This window comes from Colletes gigas, unplaced genomic scaffold (assembly GCF_013123115.1).
Source record: "Colletes gigas isolate AHSC1104 unplaced genomic scaffold, ASM1312311v1 Colletes_gigas_Sc00001, whole genome shotgun sequence".
In the NCBI taxonomy this organism is placed as follows: domain Eukaryota; kingdom Metazoa; phylum Arthropoda; class Insecta; order Hymenoptera; family Colletidae; genus Colletes; species Colletes gigas.
The window spans coordinates 8264924-8288345 of NW_025106630.1; the positions used below are offsets into that span (position 1 = coordinate 8264924).

The 23422-nt window shown below is 36.0% G+C and overlaps 7 protein-coding genes across 11 annotated transcripts; 2 read left to right on the top strand and 5 right to left on the bottom strand.

Moving 5' to 3' along the window:
- Positions 1–1174: 1174 nt before the first annotated feature.
- On the bottom strand, positions 1175–3332 carry LOC122394752 (28S ribosomal protein S31, mitochondrial). Of its 2 annotated transcripts, none has more exons than XM_043391857.1 (7): positions 3236–3332; positions 2910–3141; positions 2768–2828; positions 2510–2660; positions 2199–2414; positions 1586–1785; positions 1175–1499 (listed from the first exon to the last, which is right to left on the bottom strand). In XM_043391857.1, exons 1-7 carry the CDS (start codon positions 3259–3261, stop codon positions 1228–1230), a joined length of 1158 nt encoding a protein of 385 aa, XP_043247792.1. In that variant the 5' UTR covers positions 3262–3332; the 3' UTR covers positions 1175–1227. The 2 variants fall into 2 exon arrangements, with proteins under 2 accessions (XP_043247792.1, XP_043247801.1); XM_043391866.1 differs by having other exon boundaries at positions 2910–3072; positions 3236–3323.
- A 508-nt stretch (positions 3333–3840) lies between these two features.
- Positions 3841–4764, bottom strand: LOC122405435 (coiled-coil domain-containing protein 115-like). The gene is made up of 2 exons (XM_043410215.1): positions 4479–4764; positions 3841–4400 (listed from the first exon to the last, which is right to left on the bottom strand). The coding sequence occupies exon 2, from the start codon at positions 4339–4341 to the stop codon at positions 3841–3843; it is 501 nt and encodes a 166-aa protein (XP_043266150.1). The 5' UTR covers positions 4342–4400; positions 4479–4764.
- LOC122405364 (MRG/MORF4L-binding protein) lies at positions 4764–6143 on the top strand. The gene is made up of 4 exons (XM_043410086.1): positions 4764–4920; positions 5068–5189; positions 5263–5623; positions 5711–6143. Exons 1-4 carry the CDS (start codon positions 4815–4817, stop codon positions 5863–5865), a joined length of 744 nt encoding a protein of 247 aa, XP_043266021.1. The 5' UTR covers positions 4764–4814; the 3' UTR covers positions 5866–6143.
- Positions 6144–6260: 117 nt separating this feature from the next.
- LOC122405503 (40S ribosomal protein S28) lies at positions 6261–6721 on the bottom strand. Its single transcript, XM_043410344.1, has one exon. It carries the CDS (start codon positions 6639–6641, stop codon positions 6444–6446), a length of 198 nt encoding a protein of 65 aa, XP_043266279.1. The 5' UTR covers positions 6642–6721; the 3' UTR covers positions 6261–6443.
- Positions 6722–8798: 2077 nt separating this feature from the next.
- Positions 8799–11832, bottom strand: LOC122401354 (stromal membrane-associated protein 1). The gene is made up of 8 exons (XM_043403471.1): positions 11585–11832; positions 10861–10994; positions 10592–10759; positions 10276–10480; positions 9921–10196; positions 9586–9848; positions 9357–9503; positions 8799–9281 (listed from the first exon to the last, which is right to left on the bottom strand). Exons 1-8 carry the CDS (start codon positions 11700–11702, stop codon positions 9162–9164), a joined length of 1431 nt encoding a protein of 476 aa, XP_043259406.1. The 5' UTR covers positions 11703–11832; the 3' UTR covers positions 8799–9161.
- A 1924-nt stretch (positions 11833–13756) lies between these two features.
- On the top strand, positions 13757–21490 carry LOC122398133 (serine-rich adhesin for platelets-like). 2 transcript variants are annotated; one of them, XM_043397813.1, is made up of 9 exons: positions 13757–13890; positions 14258–14428; positions 14541–14674; positions 14772–14916; positions 15021–15152; positions 15424–15641; positions 15717–21024; positions 21102–21160; positions 21239–21490. In XM_043397813.1, exons 1-9 carry the CDS (start codon positions 13848–13850, stop codon positions 21329–21331), a joined length of 6303 nt encoding a protein of 2100 aa, XP_043253748.1. In that variant the 5' UTR covers positions 13757–13847; the 3' UTR covers positions 21332–21490. The 2 variants fall into 2 exon arrangements, with proteins under 2 accessions (XP_043253748.1, XP_043253825.1); XM_043397890.1 differs by having other exon boundaries at positions 21102–21152.
- Positions 21491–21705: 215 nt separating this feature from the next.
- Positions 21706–22913, bottom strand: LOC122394761 (activated RNA polymerase II transcriptional coactivator p15). 3 transcript variants are annotated; one of them, XM_043391896.1, is made up of 4 exons: positions 22800–22913; positions 22372–22425; positions 22036–22246; positions 21706–21945 (listed from the first exon to the last, which is right to left on the bottom strand). In XM_043391896.1, the coding sequence occupies exons 2-4, from the start codon at positions 22420–22422 to the stop codon at positions 21863–21865; spliced, it is 345 nt and encodes a 114-aa protein (XP_043247831.1). In that variant the 5' UTR covers positions 22423–22425; positions 22800–22913; the 3' UTR covers positions 21706–21862. The 3 variants fall into 3 exon arrangements, with proteins under 3 accessions (XP_043247831.1, XP_043247823.1, XP_043247814.1); XM_043391888.1 differs by having other exon boundaries at positions 22796–22899; XM_043391879.1 differs by having other exon boundaries at positions 22614–22887.
- Positions 22914–23422: the final 509 nt, after the last annotated feature.

The following is a 23422-nucleotide window of genomic DNA, read 5'->3' on the forward strand; positions in this document are numbered from 1 at the left end:
GACTGGTTGGTCTGCATCGACGCCGTTCGGTTAGTTCCGATCGACTCGTGGTTGGTCCGTTATTGCACTCGACGCTCGTATTTACCGGCAGTTGCAAGCGACGAAAGACCACCCTCTTCGTTTGCATTCCGACCGATCCAACGTAAACACAACTTGGAAAAGTCTGCTCTTGACACATCAAAGAGACGCGGAGGCAAGTTGGCCCCGCGGTACCGTTGTTCGCAAATAGATCAACCGACACATCAGCCCTTCGGCGTTCTGCTCATCGATCGACTTAGCTTTTGCCTCCCACCGAATTACATACTCCCTCGAACGTATTCAAGGAAATTCTCGCGAACGTGAGTTACCTTGTAACGATACCGTTAACCACAGACGAGGTACTACGAGTAGACCTTTCACCCAATGTATTTTTTCGATCCATTTTTATGGGGTCTCGAAACCCCTATTACCATTTTCGTGTCATTTGCAACATTACCAACGGATTTAGAAATGAATTTCAATCCCTGCATAGTCGACTCGCATGTATTTACGGACACACTACAGCTCTCAGCCCATCAATACTATTTCGATGAATAGTTCCTCGACTGACCGCCAAAATCAGCTACGAATTTTCAGGTCGGTATGACAGTCAGATTCGGCCGCGAAAGTCCACAAGGTGAAAGGTCTACTCGTACACCTCGTCTGTGGAGGTACTTTCTTTATACCTTACATAAGTAAAAATGCTGGGGCAGTCGAGAGGTGGAATCGTATGCCGATTATCGCGAGGTCGTATTTTGACTGTTACAAGAGCAAGTACAAAAGGCTCACACTCGTCGTTACTAATGTCGACGTCGATGCACCCGATTATGCCAGATCTGGCCACACTGTAGGCGCCCCCTAGCGGCTAGCGCGCTCGCGGTAGTCATCCACCAACCACCAAGCAAGACGGACGAAGAAACGAGGCGAAGAATTTCATTGAATTTGCATTCAATCAAGATCGAATGAAGATGAAGAAAGACAAAGAAAATCACTTAATCTTTATAATCTTTGTCTTCATAAAATGAAACGTAGTTGTACGAGGCACTTTTTTTAATAATCAAAACGTAATCAGGCAATTTCGAACATAGTCCCTCGAAATATAATGTTAATTATCAATTAAAATGACTCACAGGTATATATATATTTCCTTAATATTTTATTGCATTTTTGTAATTTAAAAATGATTATATACAAAACAAGTTAACATCATTACTCTATTTTATTTTGTTTTTCTGTATTTTGCGGAGTAATCTCCCCGATCCCTAATTTCTGCAACAAATCACTTTTACCTTGGAAGTATTCTTTGTACCACATTATATGCTCATATTTTTCTTCGACTGTTATATATGGATTTTTTGAAAGCCCAATGCAAACTAATTCCATAAAATGTCGTATTGGGCCTTTGGTAGGACACCATCCTGTCAAATGATGTTCCAGAAACACATGTTTTGAAAAATGCACGTTATGTTCTTCTTCCATTCCTGTGTTGTACAAACACACACAATTTTTGTCACACACAAAGGTCCACGCTTCTTGACTAAAAATCAGGATCAGCTGGTGTCATTACCTTGTTCATTGTCAATCGGAAATTTCCATAATTTCCCTTCTTCCGTCCATCGCGCCATTTCTTGAAATCCATTTTCAGGAAACGAAATTTCCGACAATTTTATTTCATTTGCTTCACACATTTCCCATGTTTTAAGTTCAAGAATACTTGAGGATGGTGCATCGGTTATCGTAAAAATTTCTGGGTAATTTTTGTCAACTCTAGAATTTTTATATTTGATCAAAGATTTTATGTTTTCATAGCTGAGCATCATACAGTTCTTACTATCGAAACTTTTTGGTGCAAGGCATGTCCTTATGGAAAAAATTATCCCAATCACGAGCATTACAGTTAGCTTTATCAGGTAGTTAAATGATACATTGATACTGATGTGCATCATCTAGAGATTCATTATTATAGTGGGAAATAGTGATCTGGAACATGAGCAAACGTAATTGTAATAGTAAATCTTGCAATAACATACACCGGTATCAATGTGTCGCTCGACTCTCTGATGATACCAACTTTAGTGCTTGCAAAACGTTAAAATACTCTTTAGATAAAGACAAGGCTTATATCCAACTATGTAAATAGCGAGAACTGTATAGTTAATGTTTTCAAAATAAATACTTTCATTTCATTTGTCCCATCTCTAGTACGAAACATTTCTTTTTCCTCCCCCTTTTTTGCTATGTTTTTACTATTATCCAGAAGCATCTTACTTATTGATTTTGATTTGTTGGCTACTGTATCTCTCCCTTGTTTCAATTCATGCAGTATACCGGATCGTGGGACATTTGATACATTACCAAAATTAGAAGTATATTTAGACGTTTTAGTTTGATGTTTGCTAATATAAAACATATATCGTTAGTGGTTTATTATCAATGTAATTTAATTATGTAAAATAAATGCTATATAATTTTCTATAGATTATGTACAAACTTTTTTTCAACAAATTGCGGCTGATTTCTTTTTCCAACAGGAAAACGTTTTTTAGTATCAGAAATACTTTCCAATAACGACGAAAGAATTCCTCCTCTATTTGCTGTATGTGTTGTAGTTACTTTATTAGCTGCTCTGAATATTTTTTTCTCTGCGTGAAAAAAATGTATGGTCGTAATATATATATTTCTCAAATGTAAATTTATTTCATCGAAACGGATAAATAGAATTCTTAAAGAAATTAAATTTATTCATTACCTAAATTTATATCCCTATTTGCCACATTTATCTTGATATCTATATTCTTTGAAGGTTTGTTCTTTAAAGATAACATATACAACAGAATCAATGTATATCCTTTAAATGTGTTTTTTTAAATTGAAAACCATAAAATATTTACCTTTAATGTATTATTTATCAAATTCTCGAACTTAACATCATTATCATCGCCTATATTACTTTTTCTGTTAGTTGATTTCTTGATTTGTTGTTTGCCATTATTACGAGAATCCGAATCAGAATCAGAATCAGAATCAGACGAATCTGATGATGATGAACTGGAACTTAATCTAACTGTATTAAACGTAATACTTAACCGTTGATACGATAACCTAACTTCAGTACTAATGTTCCTAAAAGTCAGTAATATTAGTTGTAATTAAAAGCGATATTCACCAAGAGTTAACGTTTTAATATATTATGGTTATCGTATGAATTAATACTTACTTCGATAAGAAATATGTTAATAACATTTTTTAATTGTTATATGTTTGTTTATTTGTTAGTAATACTATTATTGTTATCATTAAATCACACAACGACCTACAAACGAGTCCTCTAGCGGATTTAAAACGAAATATTTTCTTCCCTTTTCTAGTCTTGTTCTCGTTATGTTCCCAGACAGTGTGGCCAGATTTGGCGTAATTGAGTGCATCGATGGCGACAATAGTAACGACGAACTTACTTAACATCTAACGGAGGGATGGGGAAAGCCGATATACTACTGCACGAGCCATGTTTCGTGGTTTCCTTCTTGATCTTGAACAGTTCAAGTCCGCCCTCGCGTCAATAGCATACAATTTCGACATATAGGCATGTACATAGAAGAAAGTACTATAATGAACAAAATATTGAGAAAGTAGTATATGTTGGCTTTCAAAGTTCATTATGAAGGGGAAAACAAGACTTCCTGGTTTTTTCCTTACGAGAGACGGTGTATATCTTCTAATATTGAGTAAAACTAATCACTAAAAAAACAAAAGTATTTTTATAATGTATTTGTAAATTGAGAAAAATTGAAAAACAAACTTGAGTATACTATACAAACAGTTTTATTCTTTGACATTGTTCGTTACACAAGAATCATTTTTCAAGAAGTATAAAGATTGTAATTTGTCGGATATGGAAGTGATTTCAGCTTGTATATTCGCTGCTCTTATGGCAAAATAAAGAGATTCTTGGAAACGTTTCTGAGCAATTCGTAAACTTTGCGGTACTAGTACGCCGAACCATTTTATAGGATCTTGAATCTCGTCTTCTTTATCTAACTTTTTTAAGCTTATGTCAAAATTTGGAATTATTTTGCCCGTTTCTTCTGTTATTTTTGTTTCCAACTCGAACAATGTGGCCACCTTTTCATCGTTATCAGGAACCTGTAATATGCTTATACTTTCTTTGCCACGTATATACTTGGCTTTAGCTAATTCGATATGACCCTTACGCAATACGTTTTCCAGTTGTACATTGACACTAATTTTCTCTTCCATTAGCTCTAAATTATGTAATAAATTTTCATCGATTGCTTTGCATATATCATCTATACTTTCATGCATTTTATATATTATCGATATTACAGAGGTTTATTGTAATATGTAATATTTTTGAATGTTATCTGAAATAATTCGTGTATTTAAAAAATGTAAAATGTTATACACACATTTTTGTTACTCCATACGTTTAATTACAGTACCGAATTCGACTGTTATCTGTCAGTTTATACGTTCTCATATACACGCCAAATGTAAAAATAGTCTTTTGTGTTAATAGTTCGGCCACCTCTATAAATTGTCATTTTTACATGTTCTATCATAGAACTTCTATGTGAAACAATAATAATCACGCTTCATCTTGAATGAACTTCTGTTAGAGAAATAATCCCACGTATACACACGAATACACCTTATAAATTATAACTGGGAACATTATAACATTTGGCAATACTGCTCGGCAGTGCTATTAACTGTTCGAAAAATGGGAGCGCGACTGGATTGACACATTACGTGATACGGTTTTGTGAATTGTAATAATGGCAGTTAAAGAGAAACAAACGGAAGGTTCTACAGATGAAATAGAATGGAACGTCGAAAATGAAATTCAATTGTTCTTTGCCATGAATGGACATAAACCTGTTGGTAAGATATAAAATGAAATAATGAAGTTCCTGTAGGTTATGTTTACATTGATCTGACACAAAAACAATAATTATGATCAACAGTAATGTTGTATAAAATCCTATACCAATGTTTAGTCGGATTTTATGCAAAATTTATTTTTTAAAGGTGTCAATAAATACTTTCACATGGTCTGTATATGGGAAAAATTTCGCGCCGCTATTCATAAGGATGTATCGCTAAAAATGATTTGGGATCATTTGGAATCAATGTACGACCTCATGGCATTGGTAGTTATCGTTGTATTAAAATATTATGTATGATCGTTTAAAGTGAACGTGAAAGGCATTCGAATTATTCTAGGATGACATGGAAGATTTACCGTTTCCTAGTCAAGAGATAGACTTTTCTTTACCGGAACAAGAATTTCTAGGGTCGCTTAAGTCTAAGAAGAGGGAAGAGCCGGAAATGAAATTAAAAGAACAAAGAGATAAATATAAAGAAATGAAAAAGGACAAAGATATTAAAGATCCTATGAAAAAAGATATCATTCTTCGCGATATCAAAGGAAGTAAAGATGTAGATAAAAAAAAAGAAGAATTTAAAAAATACATTAAAGATATGGAAGTGAAGAAAGATAAACTTAGAGACATTAAGGACGTTAAGAAAGATCACAAATCTTCGAAAGGAAGATCAAAGGGAAAAGATGATCTTGAAGAAATAGGTGTATATATATACATATATATATATATATATTTGTCTCCGATATAATTATTAACTGTTTGTAAAATTTACTGATTCTTTTTTTAAGCATCGAATGGGAAAAAAGAACGTAAGGATTCAGACTCTGGGCGTGAAAGTTTAAAAAGGGGTCCAAAACGACCGACCAGGCAGAGTATGGATAGCTCCTCTAAAGCATCGTCTAGTCCGCGCGATACACCTCCGCCAAAACGAAGGAGGATATAACAATTTCATTTGAACTTCAGTTGTTATTTGTACCTCATATCGCGTGCAAATTTTGTTTGCATTTTAAATTATAAATAAAATATAACTCGTGTACATTCATATATGTGAACCGCACAGACTTGTACGAAAGACTATGTATCTATATAAATCCAATTTTATAATAAATTTTGCATTAATCTATTTTAAATACGATAGACTTTGTAATGAAATTTTTAAAGAGGCATTAAATATATGAAATGAACATATGTTATGATATATATATAAAGCACGAGTACACGATGGTCGATAACAGTACATTGTACCATACAATAAAATCGAAACTTAAATTCTCTAATTAACAGAAGCACAACATCGAATTGTAAAATATAAGGTAGAATAAAAAACGATTAATTTGTAAAATATTAGCCAGTGTTTATTACAGAAGTCGCAAACATCTTCATTGACATAAAATGTTTTGGTTCGAATGTACTTGTATTATTGGAACAGTTGCGTGATCCCCATTTTAATCGATGGAATGGATTGTGTTGTCAGAGTTCAGTTGCCGCTGACAGTTTTTAATCTATCGGAAATCAATCCTTTTACCGAAGTCTTCTTGCCTCACGTTCCGATTCCAGTAAGGTTAGGAGATCACCTTCTCGTACCGGTCCTTTTACATTCCGGATAATTTGTCGATTTTGTTCACCGAGGAACTCGACCTTAACTTGCGTACATTGTCCTTGCGAGCCAGTTCGGCCTAAAACCTTTATAACACGAGCCAAAACAACTGGTTTATCCATGATGGTATCACGTGGCTTCGATACAACAACGAAAAGATGTTCCAAGGAAGTGAAAGAACCTTCCTCGCTTCGTAATCCAGTAGTTGACGATGGCGACTTCCGGCGGATTATCTCCAGTAGTTGTCGATGACTGAAGTTCAGTGAAATTCAAATCGATAACAAAAAAACGTTAAGCATTTTTTTAGTCAGCGATAAAAAAAACAAGTTTTGCGAAAGTAAGAAGTATTTGGTCATATCGAACATGAATAATTTAATTTACTATCGTTATATACATGTGTCGGTCTATAGTAGATGGCGTTTACTATTTTTAAATTTAAACGTACGCGGATGCTGAACTGGTCTTCTGCTTTGTGAATACCTTGTCGAAGATTGGTACGTTTATTAACGATGATTAACGAAAACTTAATGAAAAAATATATTCTATTCGTTATTTTTTATCTTTAATCCTCCAAATGTCGACTGCTTGATATTGATATTTCAAGTGCTATGAAATCAGCATTATGCATGTTCTAGAAAATAGCTTTAACGTTAAAAACGCTATTTATATATATTAATTTGTTACTGACTTGTTAATATAATGAGAGGGTGAAGAAAGTGTAACGCTATTAAAGGTATTAATGTTTTTAAATTGCATGTTTGTTATATGATACGTTCCTTGTGCTTATAAAGATTCCGTACATCACTTACGATTTTAAGTAAGCAAAGGAATGTCTTTTGTTTCAGCTAAACTTCAGAATTTAACTATAATGTACATTTTAATTTTATCATTTCTTGTATCATTTTTTTTTTCTTCTACATTTGCCATGTAATTTTATGTTCGCTCGAGAACCTTTTCTGTATAATCATAGATAAATATAATTTTCGTCGTTATAACGTTGAGAATCTTTTCGTCAATAATTTTATAAATATTTTCTTCCCTTACATTTTGTCAATGTGTATTTGTACTTATATCAATTTTACAACATGGTAGATTTTCTCGATGCAACAGTAAACTTATAGGGCTTAACTACTCCCGATCACTACGTCGTAAATTACATAATTGTTGATAATTATTTATAAGAATACGCGATAAAATTTATTCAATGTATTTATCGTGTATTTTGTATTTAATGGCATCGTAATCTAGTATTATTTGATAACGGAAGAATGTAAAACAATACAGCATGACAGATATGTATGTCAAAAACTTATTGTCAAGTTTCAATATTTATGTCATTACATGGCAATAAATTACATAATTTTGTAACATAGAAACATAAATAACGTGGTTTTATAGCATAGCTTTAATTAAAGATCGACAGTTACAACTAAAATGCTTTCTTTTAAATGTGTAGAGCTTGCAAAACATCAGGCTATGCGTATGTTGGTGTGTGGGTGACGTTGGATAATGTATCGCAACGCAGCATTTTGTGTAAATAATGGCGAAACAATTGGCATGCTCTGTCGCGTGACAATATGCGATGTACAATTGTTTTACATTATTTCTACAGAATGTAGCGCTGCCACGTCATTTGTGCTCTAATGTGCGCCTAGCCTAAGCATTTATTATATTTCATATACGTAACGAGAGTCTCCGACATTACGTATTAGCAAAAAACTATAAATGCATTTTAGTATAATAAGAAGTAATAATAATACTTGTTGGAAAACATTAAGCTGTAAAATGTTTTTTTTAATATGTAATTAACGTTAAAATTCAACACTCTAAGCAACACGCTAATCAAATATAAACACAATAGTATTACTAACTTTTTAAACGCAAAACACTGTCTTTATAATCATTAAATTAATCAATATTAGTTCTATGCGAAGAGTAGCAACCAAATATTTAAAATATTTAATACATTTTGATTACGTACAAACATTACAACAGCATACTAAAAAAAAACGAGACTGCATTTTACAATTGTTGGTCACACTTCTTAAGTAAAGTGGCCATTAATATATCATACAATTTGTTTGACATTTTTTAGTAATTTATGAAAACTATTATCTGCTTCGTTTTCATTTCATGTTTTTTTGGGTAAAAATGAATCATGTCGCAAAATACACTTATCGTACTAAAGATACTTGTACTTGTTCAAGTATAATGAAATATTTTTTGTCATAATGAAAGTGGACCCTGACATACATTAGATGTGGTTAAAAAAGCACCCATTTTGTAAATAATGCAATTATGTTCTTAAGTACATCTATACTGCACGTCACGAATAACTCTTTACAGTCAGTCAAAAATTCATTTTTATTTATAGTTCCCACCTTTCCAACAATAATGTTGAAAGCTAGCGAAGCTTTAGAAGAAAAATATTTTCTGGCTCGAATTACTGTACACATTTACGAATTGCTATTCGTAAATGGCAGCGAATCGAATACTTTTATTTTTTGTGTCTTAGTTGTGTTATATTCCAGAGCGATTTCCAAACTAATATGGAAATGTAATCATGGTGGATAACGAACATTCGACACTAGTGTACAACACTCAATGGAATAATCAATCAACTAACAATACCCGTAAGACTTTTATTGCCACAAATTGGTGGAAAGCGTTTGCCCGGGAAGGGCAGTATTAGTAGTAGCCTTTCCTGGCGCGTTTGAGAAATTCGCACCACCTAAAGATAGTTGCGATATTTGTTGCGGTAACTGAAATATGAGAATGATCGTAATTATTATATCACGGTGTAGAGATACCTTTGGAATTGTATGCAATATATGTACCTGTGCGCCAAAGGCAGTAGATTGTGGCTGCTGTTGAGACGTTAAGTTGAAAAATGGATTACTACCGGGAGCTGGTTGAAGATTTTGCGTTAACATCCCGCTCCATCCATTATTACTACTAATATTAGGCTGCGCTAATTGCATCATCTATAGATACATAGAACAATTAATCTATCTATCGATAAATAGATTTTACATTTTTATTGTGCCATACGTAAATTTTATATACCATTTGGGATTGCATTGCAATAGCAGGATTAGGTGCACCGTTCATTTGACTTATCTGGCCTACGTGTAAGCAACTGCCTAAAGAACTTGTAGCCACTGGTCCTAACGAATTAGGATTCACTGCCATTTGATTCTGATTTACAGGTAATTGATTTAGTTGAGTCAAGGAACTTTGCTGATTCGAAAAACTACTTTGATGACCAAACGTTACCATATTTGGTACTTGTTTGTATTGGACAGTAGATTGTTGAGCGTACATTCCTCCTAAAATACAGTATAGCAACAAATTTAGTAACGTGTCCGAGCACAGTAGTAAATTTAAAGTAACGTATATACCAGGTACTCCATAAATTGCCGATTGTTGATGCCCCTGTGTACCATACAATGCCAAAATACTGTCTTTGGACATTTTACTCTTTTCTTGAGGCGATGGTGCTGGTTGATCAAAAAAACTTTCCTCCTCGCTTTTACCGCTACTTGTCGATGTGTTCGTAGTCGTGCTAGAAGTACAACTACCAGTTGAACCTACCAAAACCGGAGACGCGGATAAAAAGGAAGAAAATATATCATCTCCGCTACCATTTATATTTGATTGATTTGCAGCTGGAGCATCTGTTAAAAGATCAAGGATCTTTAAATGTGCGGTTTTTATTTCATGTTATAAATTAATTATACGTCAACAGAAATTTACCTAAGCCCAATAAGTCTAAAGTTGTAGTGTTATTTGCTCTATTAAGTTTAGGACTGACAGAGCTTTTAGGTTTCGGTAATTGAGGCACTACTTCTGGCTTTTTTACAGGTGGAAGTATAGATTGATTATTAGTGGTTTTCGAATTTTCCTTTTTTCGTCTACGTTGTCTTTCAGCTTCTTCGTCAAGTTCTTTATCCCAATTTACCTATATAATTTGTTTCAGACTTCTTAAGTTATTACAATTTCCATGATCGTTAAGTTTTTTATTTATTGCATAGATTTTAATATATTCTGTTGAAAGCAAAAGAAATTATACCTTTGGTAAAGGTAGCGGCACCCATTCTCTAGCTATGTACCTTTTATGCTCATATTTTGCACGAATAAAACTTTCAAGGCTACAGTCTGTTTGAGGTCTTAGGAAATTATCTGGAAGATTTGCTTCATACACTGCTCTTGCTCTGGAATTACCCATTTGCTGTAGACTCTAGAAATAATAAAAATTCACCATGTACAACTCCGTTATTTACTGTCGTGTCAAAGAATTGGACACTATGGAAAAATAAACATTAGTCATCGCAAACATACCACTACTTGTTCTGGTGTCCATGTGTCCAAGTTAACAGACTTGACTTTGCTGATGTGAACACCAAGATTTCTATGTATTCCTGCACAACGAATACATAGGAATACACCTAGATTCCAACTAGCCCACCTTGGTCCTACGAAACATAGAAAAGTGGAGCTAGTTGTTACAACGAATGAACATATTTATGCTTAATCTGTAAGAAATACTTAATGATACACATAAACATACATAATATCGAAAATTTTTATTTGCATTGAATTTATATACGGTAAGAAGAAGTAAATAAAATAGATATTTAACAGATATAGAGAAAGGTAACAGTAACCATACAATTCAGGTTAAACATACATTTGTTCATAAGCGACGACCGTTAAACAAAGAAATTAAAAAATGTCGTTTTCAAACGAACAATTTTATAGAAGACCAAAGACCAACGATCGCTCGTGGACGCGCGAGTAACGAGAAACGTGACAAAATATTGATGACGTTTACTCGTAATCGTTGTAATTTAAGTCTGTCACGGGTGGAATTAAAAATCTATAATGTTTCGCTGGACGAAACTAGGTCGTTTTGAAATCGATATCGACGACCCGCATGCATCGTCGGCGAACAAGAAATTCAATTTTCTAACGATTAGAAACAATGGACGAAATAATGGAACGCAATCGGTCGAACAAGGAAAAGAAGACATCGCTAGAGAATACGCGATTGACGCACACGAACCTTTCGCGTCGCAATCGACGCAATATTTGCTGTCCTCATCGCGCAGCATTTGTGCCAAAAGATTTTGACACTTCTCTTGTATTTGTTTGGCACGTTCCTTCTCCAGACGGGACGTCATTTTTGCACAACGACCGTGGATCTCTAACCACGCACAGATCAAAATCAATGTTTTCTTATTGCAACGTTGGACACGCACGAGACCGTCAAGTATATGCGCCAACGGTCATCAAACGCCCCCAACAGTTCAACACTCGTTATTTCACTGAAACGTCATGCAGTCGAAGGAATTCTATTGGATCGTTCGCTACGGTATCTTAAACAAAATAATAAGTAGATCCGTCAACTGTATGAAAATCTTTTTGGGATTACCATCTGGACAGCCGATTCTAGTACTAACCACGCTGGACGAGAAACAGTATAACCGCGAGAGTCTAATTTTCCACTTGATAGGAAAAAGTACGGAGCATTTATACGTCTCTATCTGTTTAATGCAAAATCTGACTGAAAACTGTTTTATTTAAAATAATAATAACCTTAAACCTGCGAAAGGAATTTTGGGTAATTGTAAATAAAATTAAGATTCTTTTATAATAAAAATTATTTTCACTTAAATTAGATTGCATTTTAAAATCCCTGAGAATTGGCGCCTTAATGTTTCGCCGGCGCTTGTGTTGCCAATTGGCGGGTTTTATTAAGAGCAAAACTCACATTAAACTCAATTTGAGCAAAGTCACTAAACGTAAATAAGAAACAAAGCATGCACTTAAAAAATGAAACTTTATAACTTTTATCTTTGGAGTCATTTAAAGTCTACTGGTAAAGAAGTACAAACATTCATCAAATGATGTACATGGACTGCAAAAAGGGATACAAAATATATTTCAGACTATTCAAACCATGCCTGATATTTTCTAGCGAATGTGAAATTGGATGTCGACGCGTGTAGGAGCATGTGTTAAAACATGCGATGAAAATTTCAAGCATTTTCTTTTTGGTTATCCATAATTCCCAAAGTAAGATGTACAAGACATTTTTTAGTTACTACGATGTGAAAATTCAGCTCTTTAAATATTTATACGTATTTCTGAAAAGCCCTGTATATTTCAGTTGAAATTGCTTAAAAATTTCACAGTTACACAGTCATAATTTTATTTATATAGATTGTAGAGACATTTTAACAGATTAATATTCAAAGTAAAGTTGATTTAATTTTCAGCGCATAACTTTCATTATATCATATTATAATTTTGTAATCTTTGACACTAGCACATAAATGATAATTAGTATAAACTACAACGTACAAAATTGTTCTAAAAGTTTATCATAAGTTTAATTGACAAGTAATTCAACAAACTATGAGTAATAGGAATAACAAAACTAAGGTATACTAATGTATGTGTAATTTACATTTGCAGCTCATCAGTAAATACAATAATAATGTATAAATTAAATATTATTTAACCGTCTTTCTCTAATTTCCTCGTATTGCTTTTCTAGTTGTTTCAGTTCTGCCATTTGCTTGTCTGCATTAAATTTTTCAATCATTGCCTGAAATTCCTGGTGCTGCTGTTTGCTTGTATATAGAGAGAACTTGTTTCTCTCCTTAATTAGCATTTCTTCAATATTCTCTATCTGATTGAAGTAATGAAAAATTCCAATTGGAAATGAAATATATAAGATCATTTTTGCAACCTCCAATTGCCAGCTTCCCATTATTTATGAATCTATAGACACAATATTGTACCAATTATCGTACTTTTTCGTTGTTTATAAAAATTCGAAACATACAATTCAAGAGGTCCCGTATTGTTATGTATTTAAGCTCGATTAAAACATAGCTACTACTATACGGACAATACTAACCGATGGACGATTATACTTTTATCAATATAATTTCCTCAACCTTTAAAAAAAACGGATCTCTTTGCAATAACTTTTACAACTGTCGATGCAAAAAAAAAGTAATCACTGCAAAACAGTTTGCCTCAACACATCAAGTTTTTAATTCTGTAATCTGTACATATATTACGATGTATCATGCATGAATGAAAACCACTGATATAGGGAAAACCGGAAAACAACATCTTGGATCGTATTCTTGGTTTTAATGTTGGTGAAATTGTTTCATAGAAGGTACCCCGTTCAAGATTGTTCAAGATTCATTTTATGATATTTCTTGAATGCGTTTGTTTTTTTTCGATAATGTCAAGAATATACACGAGTTGTTGATAATATCATTGAATCTCGAAGATCGTTAAACATTATGGAAACATTATTGCCATCGGAGATAGCTCGATTAGTTCTTGGTAAGAGTGTCACAACAATGATTTTAAGCGTCTCATTACGATAACCTGCTGCATGGCGGGAACACAAATATTTTCTGATTCTATTAACAAAACGTTAGAATGTATTTTAATTTTGTTGTACTTGCGTAACTTATGTAAATCGGTGTAACTAGCCTTGACAGTGCGTATCGCGTGGACTGTGTTGTGTTATTTATATCAGTGAATTAGAAACACGAAATAAGTAATATGTAATTTTAAAGGTACATTAACGAATAAATGGATGTTACAATAAACATCGTTTTATACATAAAATCGTGCGTTACGCGTTCAGTGTTCAAGTTATTCTCGCATATCTAATTTCAAACGATTAATTAATAATTGATTTTAGGGTACCTTGAAGACCAGAAATGTATTGAAGCTGCTAAAACATTTTTAGAGACATCACCGCATTTACAAGAATGTCGAACTGTAATTTCTAATGGAAGACGTTTTAGTACTAAAGTTAGCGGAATGTCGTTGATAGATGTAGTAGAAAATTTTTTTGTTATAAATGCAACGAGTAAGCAAAAGTGTTAAATTTAAATATCGTTATGAAATTTACAACATTGAAATATGTTTTATATGTTTTTATATTATATTCAATTTAAAAAAACTTATAACGTTTTCTACAGTACAGGAGCGTTTCAGCAAGATCGCAGATTGTGAACAGGTAAAACACTGTGGAGATTTGCTCGAACAGTTAAAATTTCTCATTGAAGAGACTCGTGGACAACGTTTTGTCGTTAACATCAATGTTCCTTCGCAGGTAGGTAAGATAAAACTATCATCAAGGTAATAATACTGTATGGCAGTATTCGTACTAGAGTTATACGGCTGGCTGTATGACTTGTACGCACTTACAGGCCAGTTCTCAAATAAGCAATGGATCACCAATACTATGTAGTGGTGGTCGAAAGAGGCGTCATAGTAATAGCGATCGCGAACGATGCAAACGTACGAAAACAGGATCGGATATGTCTCAACTACCCGCATCGCCTTCCACTCAAGGTAACATTAGAACATAAAACATTGAAGGACGGACGAAAGTCGTAATGTCTAAGGCAGTTTGATTTAGGATAAAAATTTTTATAAACAATTACCGTTTGTTACAGTAATAGGTTTCGATAGTGTAGAAGCGACTCTGTTAGAAAGTTTACCTGGTCACACAGACACATCCGATCGATCTGAATATTCTACGACAAATAAGGGGAAAAAATGCAATAGTGTACACCAGGAACATCAAGGTCTGTTTAATGAAAATAAATACGTTGTAAATCGCGCTAATAAGTTATGGTATTCGGTAATGTCTAAAAGAGTATTTTAGCCTGGACATCAATTTTTTGTGTTCTTTGATACTTTTATATTGGATTTCATCGTATGGTTTCTACCTGTATTTAAGAAGTGTGCATAATTTTTTTCATGTAAAAATATTTAAAATTCTTAAAGATCAAAATGCACACACAAAAATCAGTTTGATCCGAATTTACCAGACTTCCCTCTTAACGATCAAATTAGGCGACGATCAAGATGTCCAGAATCTAGAAACCGATGCTGTTACGGATAATGGATGCAAAGAAGATGGCGCGAAGAAATCCTGTTCATTTGAGAAATGTAGCACGGCAACGAGCACGGAAGAATTATTGAGCTACTCGTGCGTAGAAGTCCAGACCACGCCATATGACACCCCCGAGTCCGAATCAGAATCTAACGATGAACCTATAGAAAATCTGAGCGTACGTATTAACATAGTAAGTTTTGTTACAATTAATAATTCCTTGACTAACGTTTGATTTTATTTTTAACACAAGTTGTTAACGAAAGAGCTCTTGAATCGTACGGAATTACAAGAACGTATTGCGGATAATATTAACAAAGCAATACTTCCTGCGGATACATCTTTGAGAGACGAAACCTTAAACGACACTGTGAACGGCGAAGGAAACACTTCTATTATGATCGAGTTGAATAACGCCATTAAATCGATAGTACAAGCAACGGAGTCTGATCCAGTGTTTGAGAAATTTCTGGACGAAGTGATCGGGCCACACACGGAAACCGACAATACAAGTCCCGACGAAGATGTCGAGGCTGTGAAACCGAAAACAAAATGTCTGAATGGATCGCCGCGAGAAAAACAATTGTCTGAAATTATCACGAACATTGACTCGCCGGAATCACCTGCGATCTTGGACCTGAAATCGTCCACAGAGACAGGTGCTGCGGACGTGCCACTGAAACACAGACTTCGCAGTTCTTCCAGACAGCAAAATGTTCGAGTCGAAGACGAACGAGATCAAGAAAAAGGATACAGTGCTTTGGACGATCAAAACGCCGCCGCAGTGTTGAGTATAATAAATGCCAATATCATCAACAAACCGACTAACGATAAGAAAGTGATCGTAGACACCGCGAAAGAAGTTACGCGTTCGGTGGATGTCGACGATGAGAAAAAGTCACCGATATTGGAACTCCCTCCGAACGAAGATAAGGAAACTGTAAAATCGATAAGTATCGATAATCAAAAGGGTGATAACAACGATACAACGGTGGTTCAAAGCAACGATGCAGAATCAAAGGTAAAGAAATCGGTAGTGAAGCAACCGCGATCAGCGAAGCTTAAACGCGAATCAAACAGTAATTGCACGCCCGAAGAAGATTTGATGACGACGCCAACGTTAATAGTATGCTCGAAAGAAGAAATAAACAATATGTTGATGGCTACGAGAACACCCTATCCATCAAACCGTTCTATAACGTCAGCCACAAATTCCCGTTTTGTCCCCATCGTGCCTAAAGATCCGAACGCCCAAGAGCCTGTAAGCAAAGTGTATTTAAAAACTGTGAACGTTCCAACAAATCCCACGACGTTGCAACAGCATGAGAAAAGGAAGAGTAACAAAACGAACAATAAACAGAAAAACACGACTATTCAGAGTCCGGTGAAGAGTCTGACGATCGGTAAATCGATTGCAAATCCCGTTGCATCCGCCGCTAATAAATTTGTCACTAAAGAATCTATAACCCTTTACAACAGTGAAAATGGCGCAAGAACGTTGCTGGATGGCACGAGCATGCCCACGATAAACATAGACGATAACGTTCATTTATCGGGCACTGGATTGTCACCCTACGTAAAATTCACTTCCGGCAAGGCTAATAAAAATCAAAGCCTGTCGGATATCGATTTGACGACCGTCGTGCCGGTCTCAAAAATTGCCGCGCCGTTGGAAGTAAACGTCCCCGATGTTCAGCGTCCCTCAACATCGAAAAATACCGATATCATTCATAAACGTACCCCGAGATCTTTACTGAAGAGCAGATCAAAGAATCACAGATTGAGCTTGTCCACGCCTAGAAGAAAGAGCAGCAATCACGTGAGGGCGCTTAATTTTAATACTCCGACGAAGGCAGTTGCCGCGTTGAACAGGTCGATGAGCGAGAACGAGAGCGCTCGTCTCTCACCCAGATCGTCCAAGTATGCGAAATCTGTCTGTAAAACTTCCCTGTTCAAGTCGCCGCCGTTTGGTGGGGCCACGGTCTCCACGCACAAAATTAAAAGAGGCTCGCCGAAAATTTGTCGACCTACGAGCCCACCGATAGCGACGAGAAGCCCCATGCCCAAACTGATCGGTGGCTGGGAGAAGTACAACGGGGTTGGAGTGATTATCGGCGACGTTCCTCCGGAGAAAACTGACGCGGTTTCTCCCGTCGAGGACACGAACCAATCAAAACCGTCCACGGTTAGCAAAGACACTTGGGACGCGGACTTGCGGAAAGCGTTGCAAGGCACCGCGAAAAAGGAGTGTCGGAAAAGCAAGTCGCAAGCAAAAAGAACTGAACGCACGAAGGATAAGACTGTACAGGAAAGGTCGAGGAAGGTCAGGTACAATTCGCGTGCATCGAGAGCGAGAAACAGGGAAATTTCCGTGACGAAGGATAGTCGTGAACGGAAAGCGACGATAGAAAATGAGAAAGGTTTAGCGGACGCGGTAAATAGTTCTGTTAATACTCAAAAGGACACTTTGCGAGCCTGCGATGCCAGCGAGTCGCAGAATGTTTCCGAGCAGAAGAACGCCGACAAATTGTCGTCGAAAAAGAGCAAGTGTGGCGCGACAACTGCGAACGATAAACCGGTAGTCGAGAAAAAGATCGTGAAAAAGTATGCACAGTTGAAAACGTTAAGAACCAATTTGAACAAATCTAGCTCAGAATTTTCTACAGATATTTCTACGGATGTCGTGCAGCATTCCGAATTTACGAAAGCCTCCGTGGATACGGCGCATCAGGTGTTACAGCTGATGCCCGAGTTGATAAATCTGGAGGAAACGCCGAAGAAATTGGAAACTTCTTCGGACGTGCCGCCGACACCGAGGTTACTTAGCCCTAGCAGCCACGTAACGCCGTTTATAAAGGGTAGCGAAGATTCCAGCAAACTACGTTGTTTCATCAACACGCCAGAATTCCCAACAACACCTTGCATAGCGTTGACTCCAAAGCATTCGGATGGAACTACCAACGATAATACGAAAAAGGATGCGTTCAATACCTGCTCCCCCTATTACAAACCTATTTCCGAGCAAAACGAGAATTCGGAAAAATTATCGAAGTCGAAGACGGATCTGCCTTCGCAGAGCTCGAAACAGTGCACACCTAACAACGTTACCGACTCCGCGAACGCCTATCAAGCTTGCGTGTCCGCGAAATTGGAAATAACGCAGTTCGAGGTGATCAAAGAAAATTTGCCAAAAGAAGACGCGGTGAAGGAGCTGAAAATATCAACGAACTCTCGGGAATCCTCAACGTGTTACGGAAAGTCGAAGATCGACCATAACAAAGACGGCATTATGGAACGTACGTGTGCGATAACTGATAACGATAAATCTTTGTACAACGACGAGAAATCGAACGACAGCGACACATCGTCTTCGTCCAATTCTTCGTCCACGTCCTCCTCCTCCGAATCGTCGTCGTCGACGTCGTCTTCCTCGTCGTCGTCGTCCGTTTCCTCGAATAAGTTGAGCATCGGAGATTCACCGGAGAAATTGCTCTCCAGCAAGAAATGCAACAGAATCCCAAATCAAATATATACAGATACAAGCAACGATTCGACGCGAAAAGACACGCATGCTGTAAGGACGGTGATCGCGGAAAATGATTTTGTAGAATTGAAAATAAAGACGGCGGATGTACCGTATACGGAAGAAACGATCGCCGCTTTAAAAAAGTGCGAGTCCTCGCCGTTGAAAGTATTTTCGATAGTAAAAACCGACGAGGAACTAATGGCCGATACGACGGAGACACCCGCGAAAGATGAGACTTTATTAAACGAGGCGGACATTTCGGAGACTCCTAACAGTACAAAAAGCGGCGTGGAAAGTTTGACAAATTTGTCTTCGAAGATCGCGGCGTTCATAAGCTCGGAGGATCGAAAATTGTCGAAGTCGGATGAAGGCCAGCGATTGGAAAATTCCGTGGGAAAGAAAGTAAAACAAAAACCAAAGATAATAAGCATACAACGCACGAGATTAAATACTTCCGTCACCTTGACGCCCGTTAAACCCGTAAAATGTTCTTCCGTTTTGCAGAAGGAACAAACGTCTCCGGTCACGGATAAAAAATTAGCCGTGCAATTGGAGACGAAACGTCAACGTATGATGTCCAAGTTCAGAGTAAATCCGAAGGGCAACTTGACTGGTGGAAAATCTCAACGAGGACGTGTTATTTTGAAAGGTAAAAGTAATGCTAATCCGAGGAGAAAGAGCAATAAGTTTGGCCAGGCGAGCGGTGATCAGATTAACAAAAAACGAAAAAGAAAGGAAAACAAGAACGTGGAGAAATCCGCTAATAATAATAACGAAAGTACAGATGCGGTGATAAAAAATTCATCCACGAATAGCGACCGTTATCAGAATAAAGGAAACTATAACGAGGAAATTGTATGTAATGATATTTCGTCGATAAAAACTGCACAGAAGAATGAATCGGATAAAGTTATCGTCGCGTTGGTCGAGGACATTGCCAACAACGTTGAGATCAGCGTGGTTCAAGAAAAGAGTTCAGACGCGCTCGATTCGGAAAATAAAATTTGCAATCTGATCACCACGGAAAAGGAAATTGTATCGAAGTTGGAAATAACAGAAAATCCAGAAGCGAAGAATGCTACGATCGGTACCGAAGAAAATAGTGCACACGACCTGAAAGAACACAATGTGGATAGGAGAAAATCCGTGGGCGATGAGACGATTAACGATATCACTTCGCAACAAAGGAAGTCCGATGCAATAAGGAACGAGCATAATTATAACGAGAAAAACATACGCAAGGCGAAGGAGTACCCAAGTTACAATGGTAAAACGAACAACATAATGAAATTGAAGGTGGACCAAGTGAGACGAGATTTGTTCAGCGACGAAGAAAATGATCAGAAAGCATCTAATACGATAAAGTTTTCGACCAATCAGGGGATACACGATATCGTGGATACGCCTAAACTATCCAACGATGCTGCTAAATCGTCTACGAAGAATGTTGAGTCGGATAATCCCAAGAATTTATCGCGTGTCCTTCAATCGTTGCAGCTCGTTCCCACATGTAAGAACGATAATGTGGGAATGCTTGAACACGGCCAGGAAAACCATTGTAAAACAAACCTTAACGTAACGTCTGTACCCAACTCGGTGGAGTATCATTTTCTGTACGACGACAACGCGCCCTTGAAAAAACGAAGACGAAGATACAGCAGCCACGAATTGGAATTTCAAATAAACATCGTCTTCAACGATCAATGTTACGACGAGTGCGTTAAAGTAATGACGGCCACCGATTACGAGGAGATATTCAATCTTCTACCAAGGAGAAAGGTCACGAATAAGAGGTCGCCCATGAAAAATGAAAATATCTATGGATCGTACGACAAAGCATTTCTTAGCAATTTAACGATGAAAAATATACATGCCAAGCCTTTAGCTACATCGACGCCCCTCGACAAGCCGCTTACGCCCAAAGTGAAAAAGGGCACAGTTAAAACTTGCGCGATCAACGAGAAGAAAAACGAAGCGCAGCAGGATAATAAGAAAAAGTCGAAGATCGATAAAGCAACCAGAGAAATTGACAAAGGTAATTAGCTTATTAAAGTAATCCACGACCCTGATAAAAAGCATCGACTTATCGATTTAAAGACAGATTAATTTCAGACAATTGCACGGGAAAAGTATCGAAAAGGAAATTGTCGGAAACGAAAGAAAGTAAGCAGGTATATGTAATTTTCTTTATTCCCGTATTGTATTTTCGTTCACGAAATTGGAAATTTAAATAACGCTCTGTTTTATAGATTGAGAAACGACAGTATACGACTGACCCTAAAACATTATTGAGCAACTTGGATCTGGATAAATTTTTAACATCCGTTCACGGACCAGCGTGAGCACAAAATTTAGCTCTCTAACGTTGTACAAAACATTAAAATACGACTAATGTACATACAGTAAATGTTATATACATTATTATATTTTAAGAGATTATTTTACTTTGAACTGAGTTATGTTATACGTAGAATATTAGAGGATGTTTTAGAATTAACTGGAAAACATGAACTGATAGGAATTGAATTTTATTGGAACTTTTCAGGACTCCCACGAAATTCAATTTGAAACTTGAAAAAATTATCAATTAAGAAAACTGAGTATAGGTTTTAATACTTATTATGCAATATCGCCAAATTGAATCTTATTATCCTCCTTTCACCTGGAAATATATTAAAGTCCGATTCGAATATATATACACGTAAAGCAAGCAGCAGACGTAGAAAACAGTAATATTTATTAAAAATATTGACTCTGAATGGGCATAGAACGAGTGTACAGATAGCTATATGAATATATTTCGTTTACAAATAATAGACGCCTGAAAGATATATAATAGACAATTCTTCGAAGTGTATTTGTTTATGATGAATTCAACATTTAGATTTAACAGCTTTGTCTACATCTTCCACGACTGTTAGTAACTTCCTCCACTGGTCCACGTTTAAACAGATCCCTGTACCGAAAATAAATCCTTTTATAGTTAGCTGTTTATTCGTTCGAATAGTTAATTTTTTATAAAAACAAAAAAGATACTTTTTAATACCTTTCTTTCCAGGTTTTAAATTCTTATCCTTATCGTAATACATTTCTCTAATATCGACGTATAAATTTCCTTTAAATTGTCGCACAGTAACCTGACGCTTATTTCCAAGATCCCAGACAGTATTTTCATCTTCGTCGGATTCCCTTTTCGGCTTCTTGGTCACTTTTTCATCTTTACCTTCAGCCTCTCTCTTCTTCTTTGGCTTTACTTCCTAATAAATAAAATGTACGCGTTATACCGAGTTAGTACATCGAAATTCACAAATAGTTAAAAATGATCGAGATACGTTAAAAAAATGTTAAATAAACGTTATGTTTCATGATGTTAATGAAATACCTCATCGCTGCTGTCGTCGTTGCTTGACACGAATTCTTTCGACTTCGGCATTTTCTATAAACATATTCACATGAAATACTTTCATGAACAAATTGTTTAAACGATGCATTCAAAGCAAGAGTATGAAAATTATATTTGTTGTTTTTGCTATAACCGTTTCACGATCGCAACTGTGTGTGTATATATATATATATATATATAAATGTATGTATGTATGTATGTATATGTATATGTATATGTACCTAAAAATATTTTCCGTATGAAGATGGATAGAATGATATAAACGAAATTTCATGAATTATTCAAGATGTATAATTATGTCGGATTAAATAGACAAACAATTGTACATCCAAAGAACAACTTCAAAATCAGATTTTAATTTGAAGAAACCGTTGAACAATCACAGCAACCACTCAACACGTACCAACCGTAAACACGATATATAAGATAGACCAAAGTAGAATTATTAAATACAAATTGTATTATACGATTTGAGAGGTAGCGATGGTTGGCGAATTCCTATACTACTTTTGTGACATGTTCAACGTTATCGATTCACAATGGAATAAGATTTAAGCGCTAGTTGCGGTAAAATAGAAAGCGAGCAACTTCGTATTCTATCACAGATGGGGGTATAGGCTGATTTTTATTTAGGGTGAATTACGCAAATGAGACGAGTTGTACCACAGACCAGGTATAAGAGTAGACCTTTCACCCAGTATATTTTTTCGGCCCATTTTTCTTGCATCGCATCTCCTATAATTTAGCTTCACCTCTTTTTAAACAAAATAATTGCCTGGCACGACTAAACTAGAAGATCGAAGGGACTTTGGTTCCTTCTGTCTTCTTAGTATAGTCATTCAGATTGTAAAATTGCAAAAGGGAGATCGATGGAATGAATGGAATCCAAGTTCCATCTACCTCCCTTTGGGTCTCCACTCGCAGCAAACCTCCACGTGGTGAGACCTGGGTAATATTATTTAACGTTTAATTAATAATCGTATCGCTCTTAGCTGGGTTATGCAGTTATTAATTAAAAACTAAATAATAT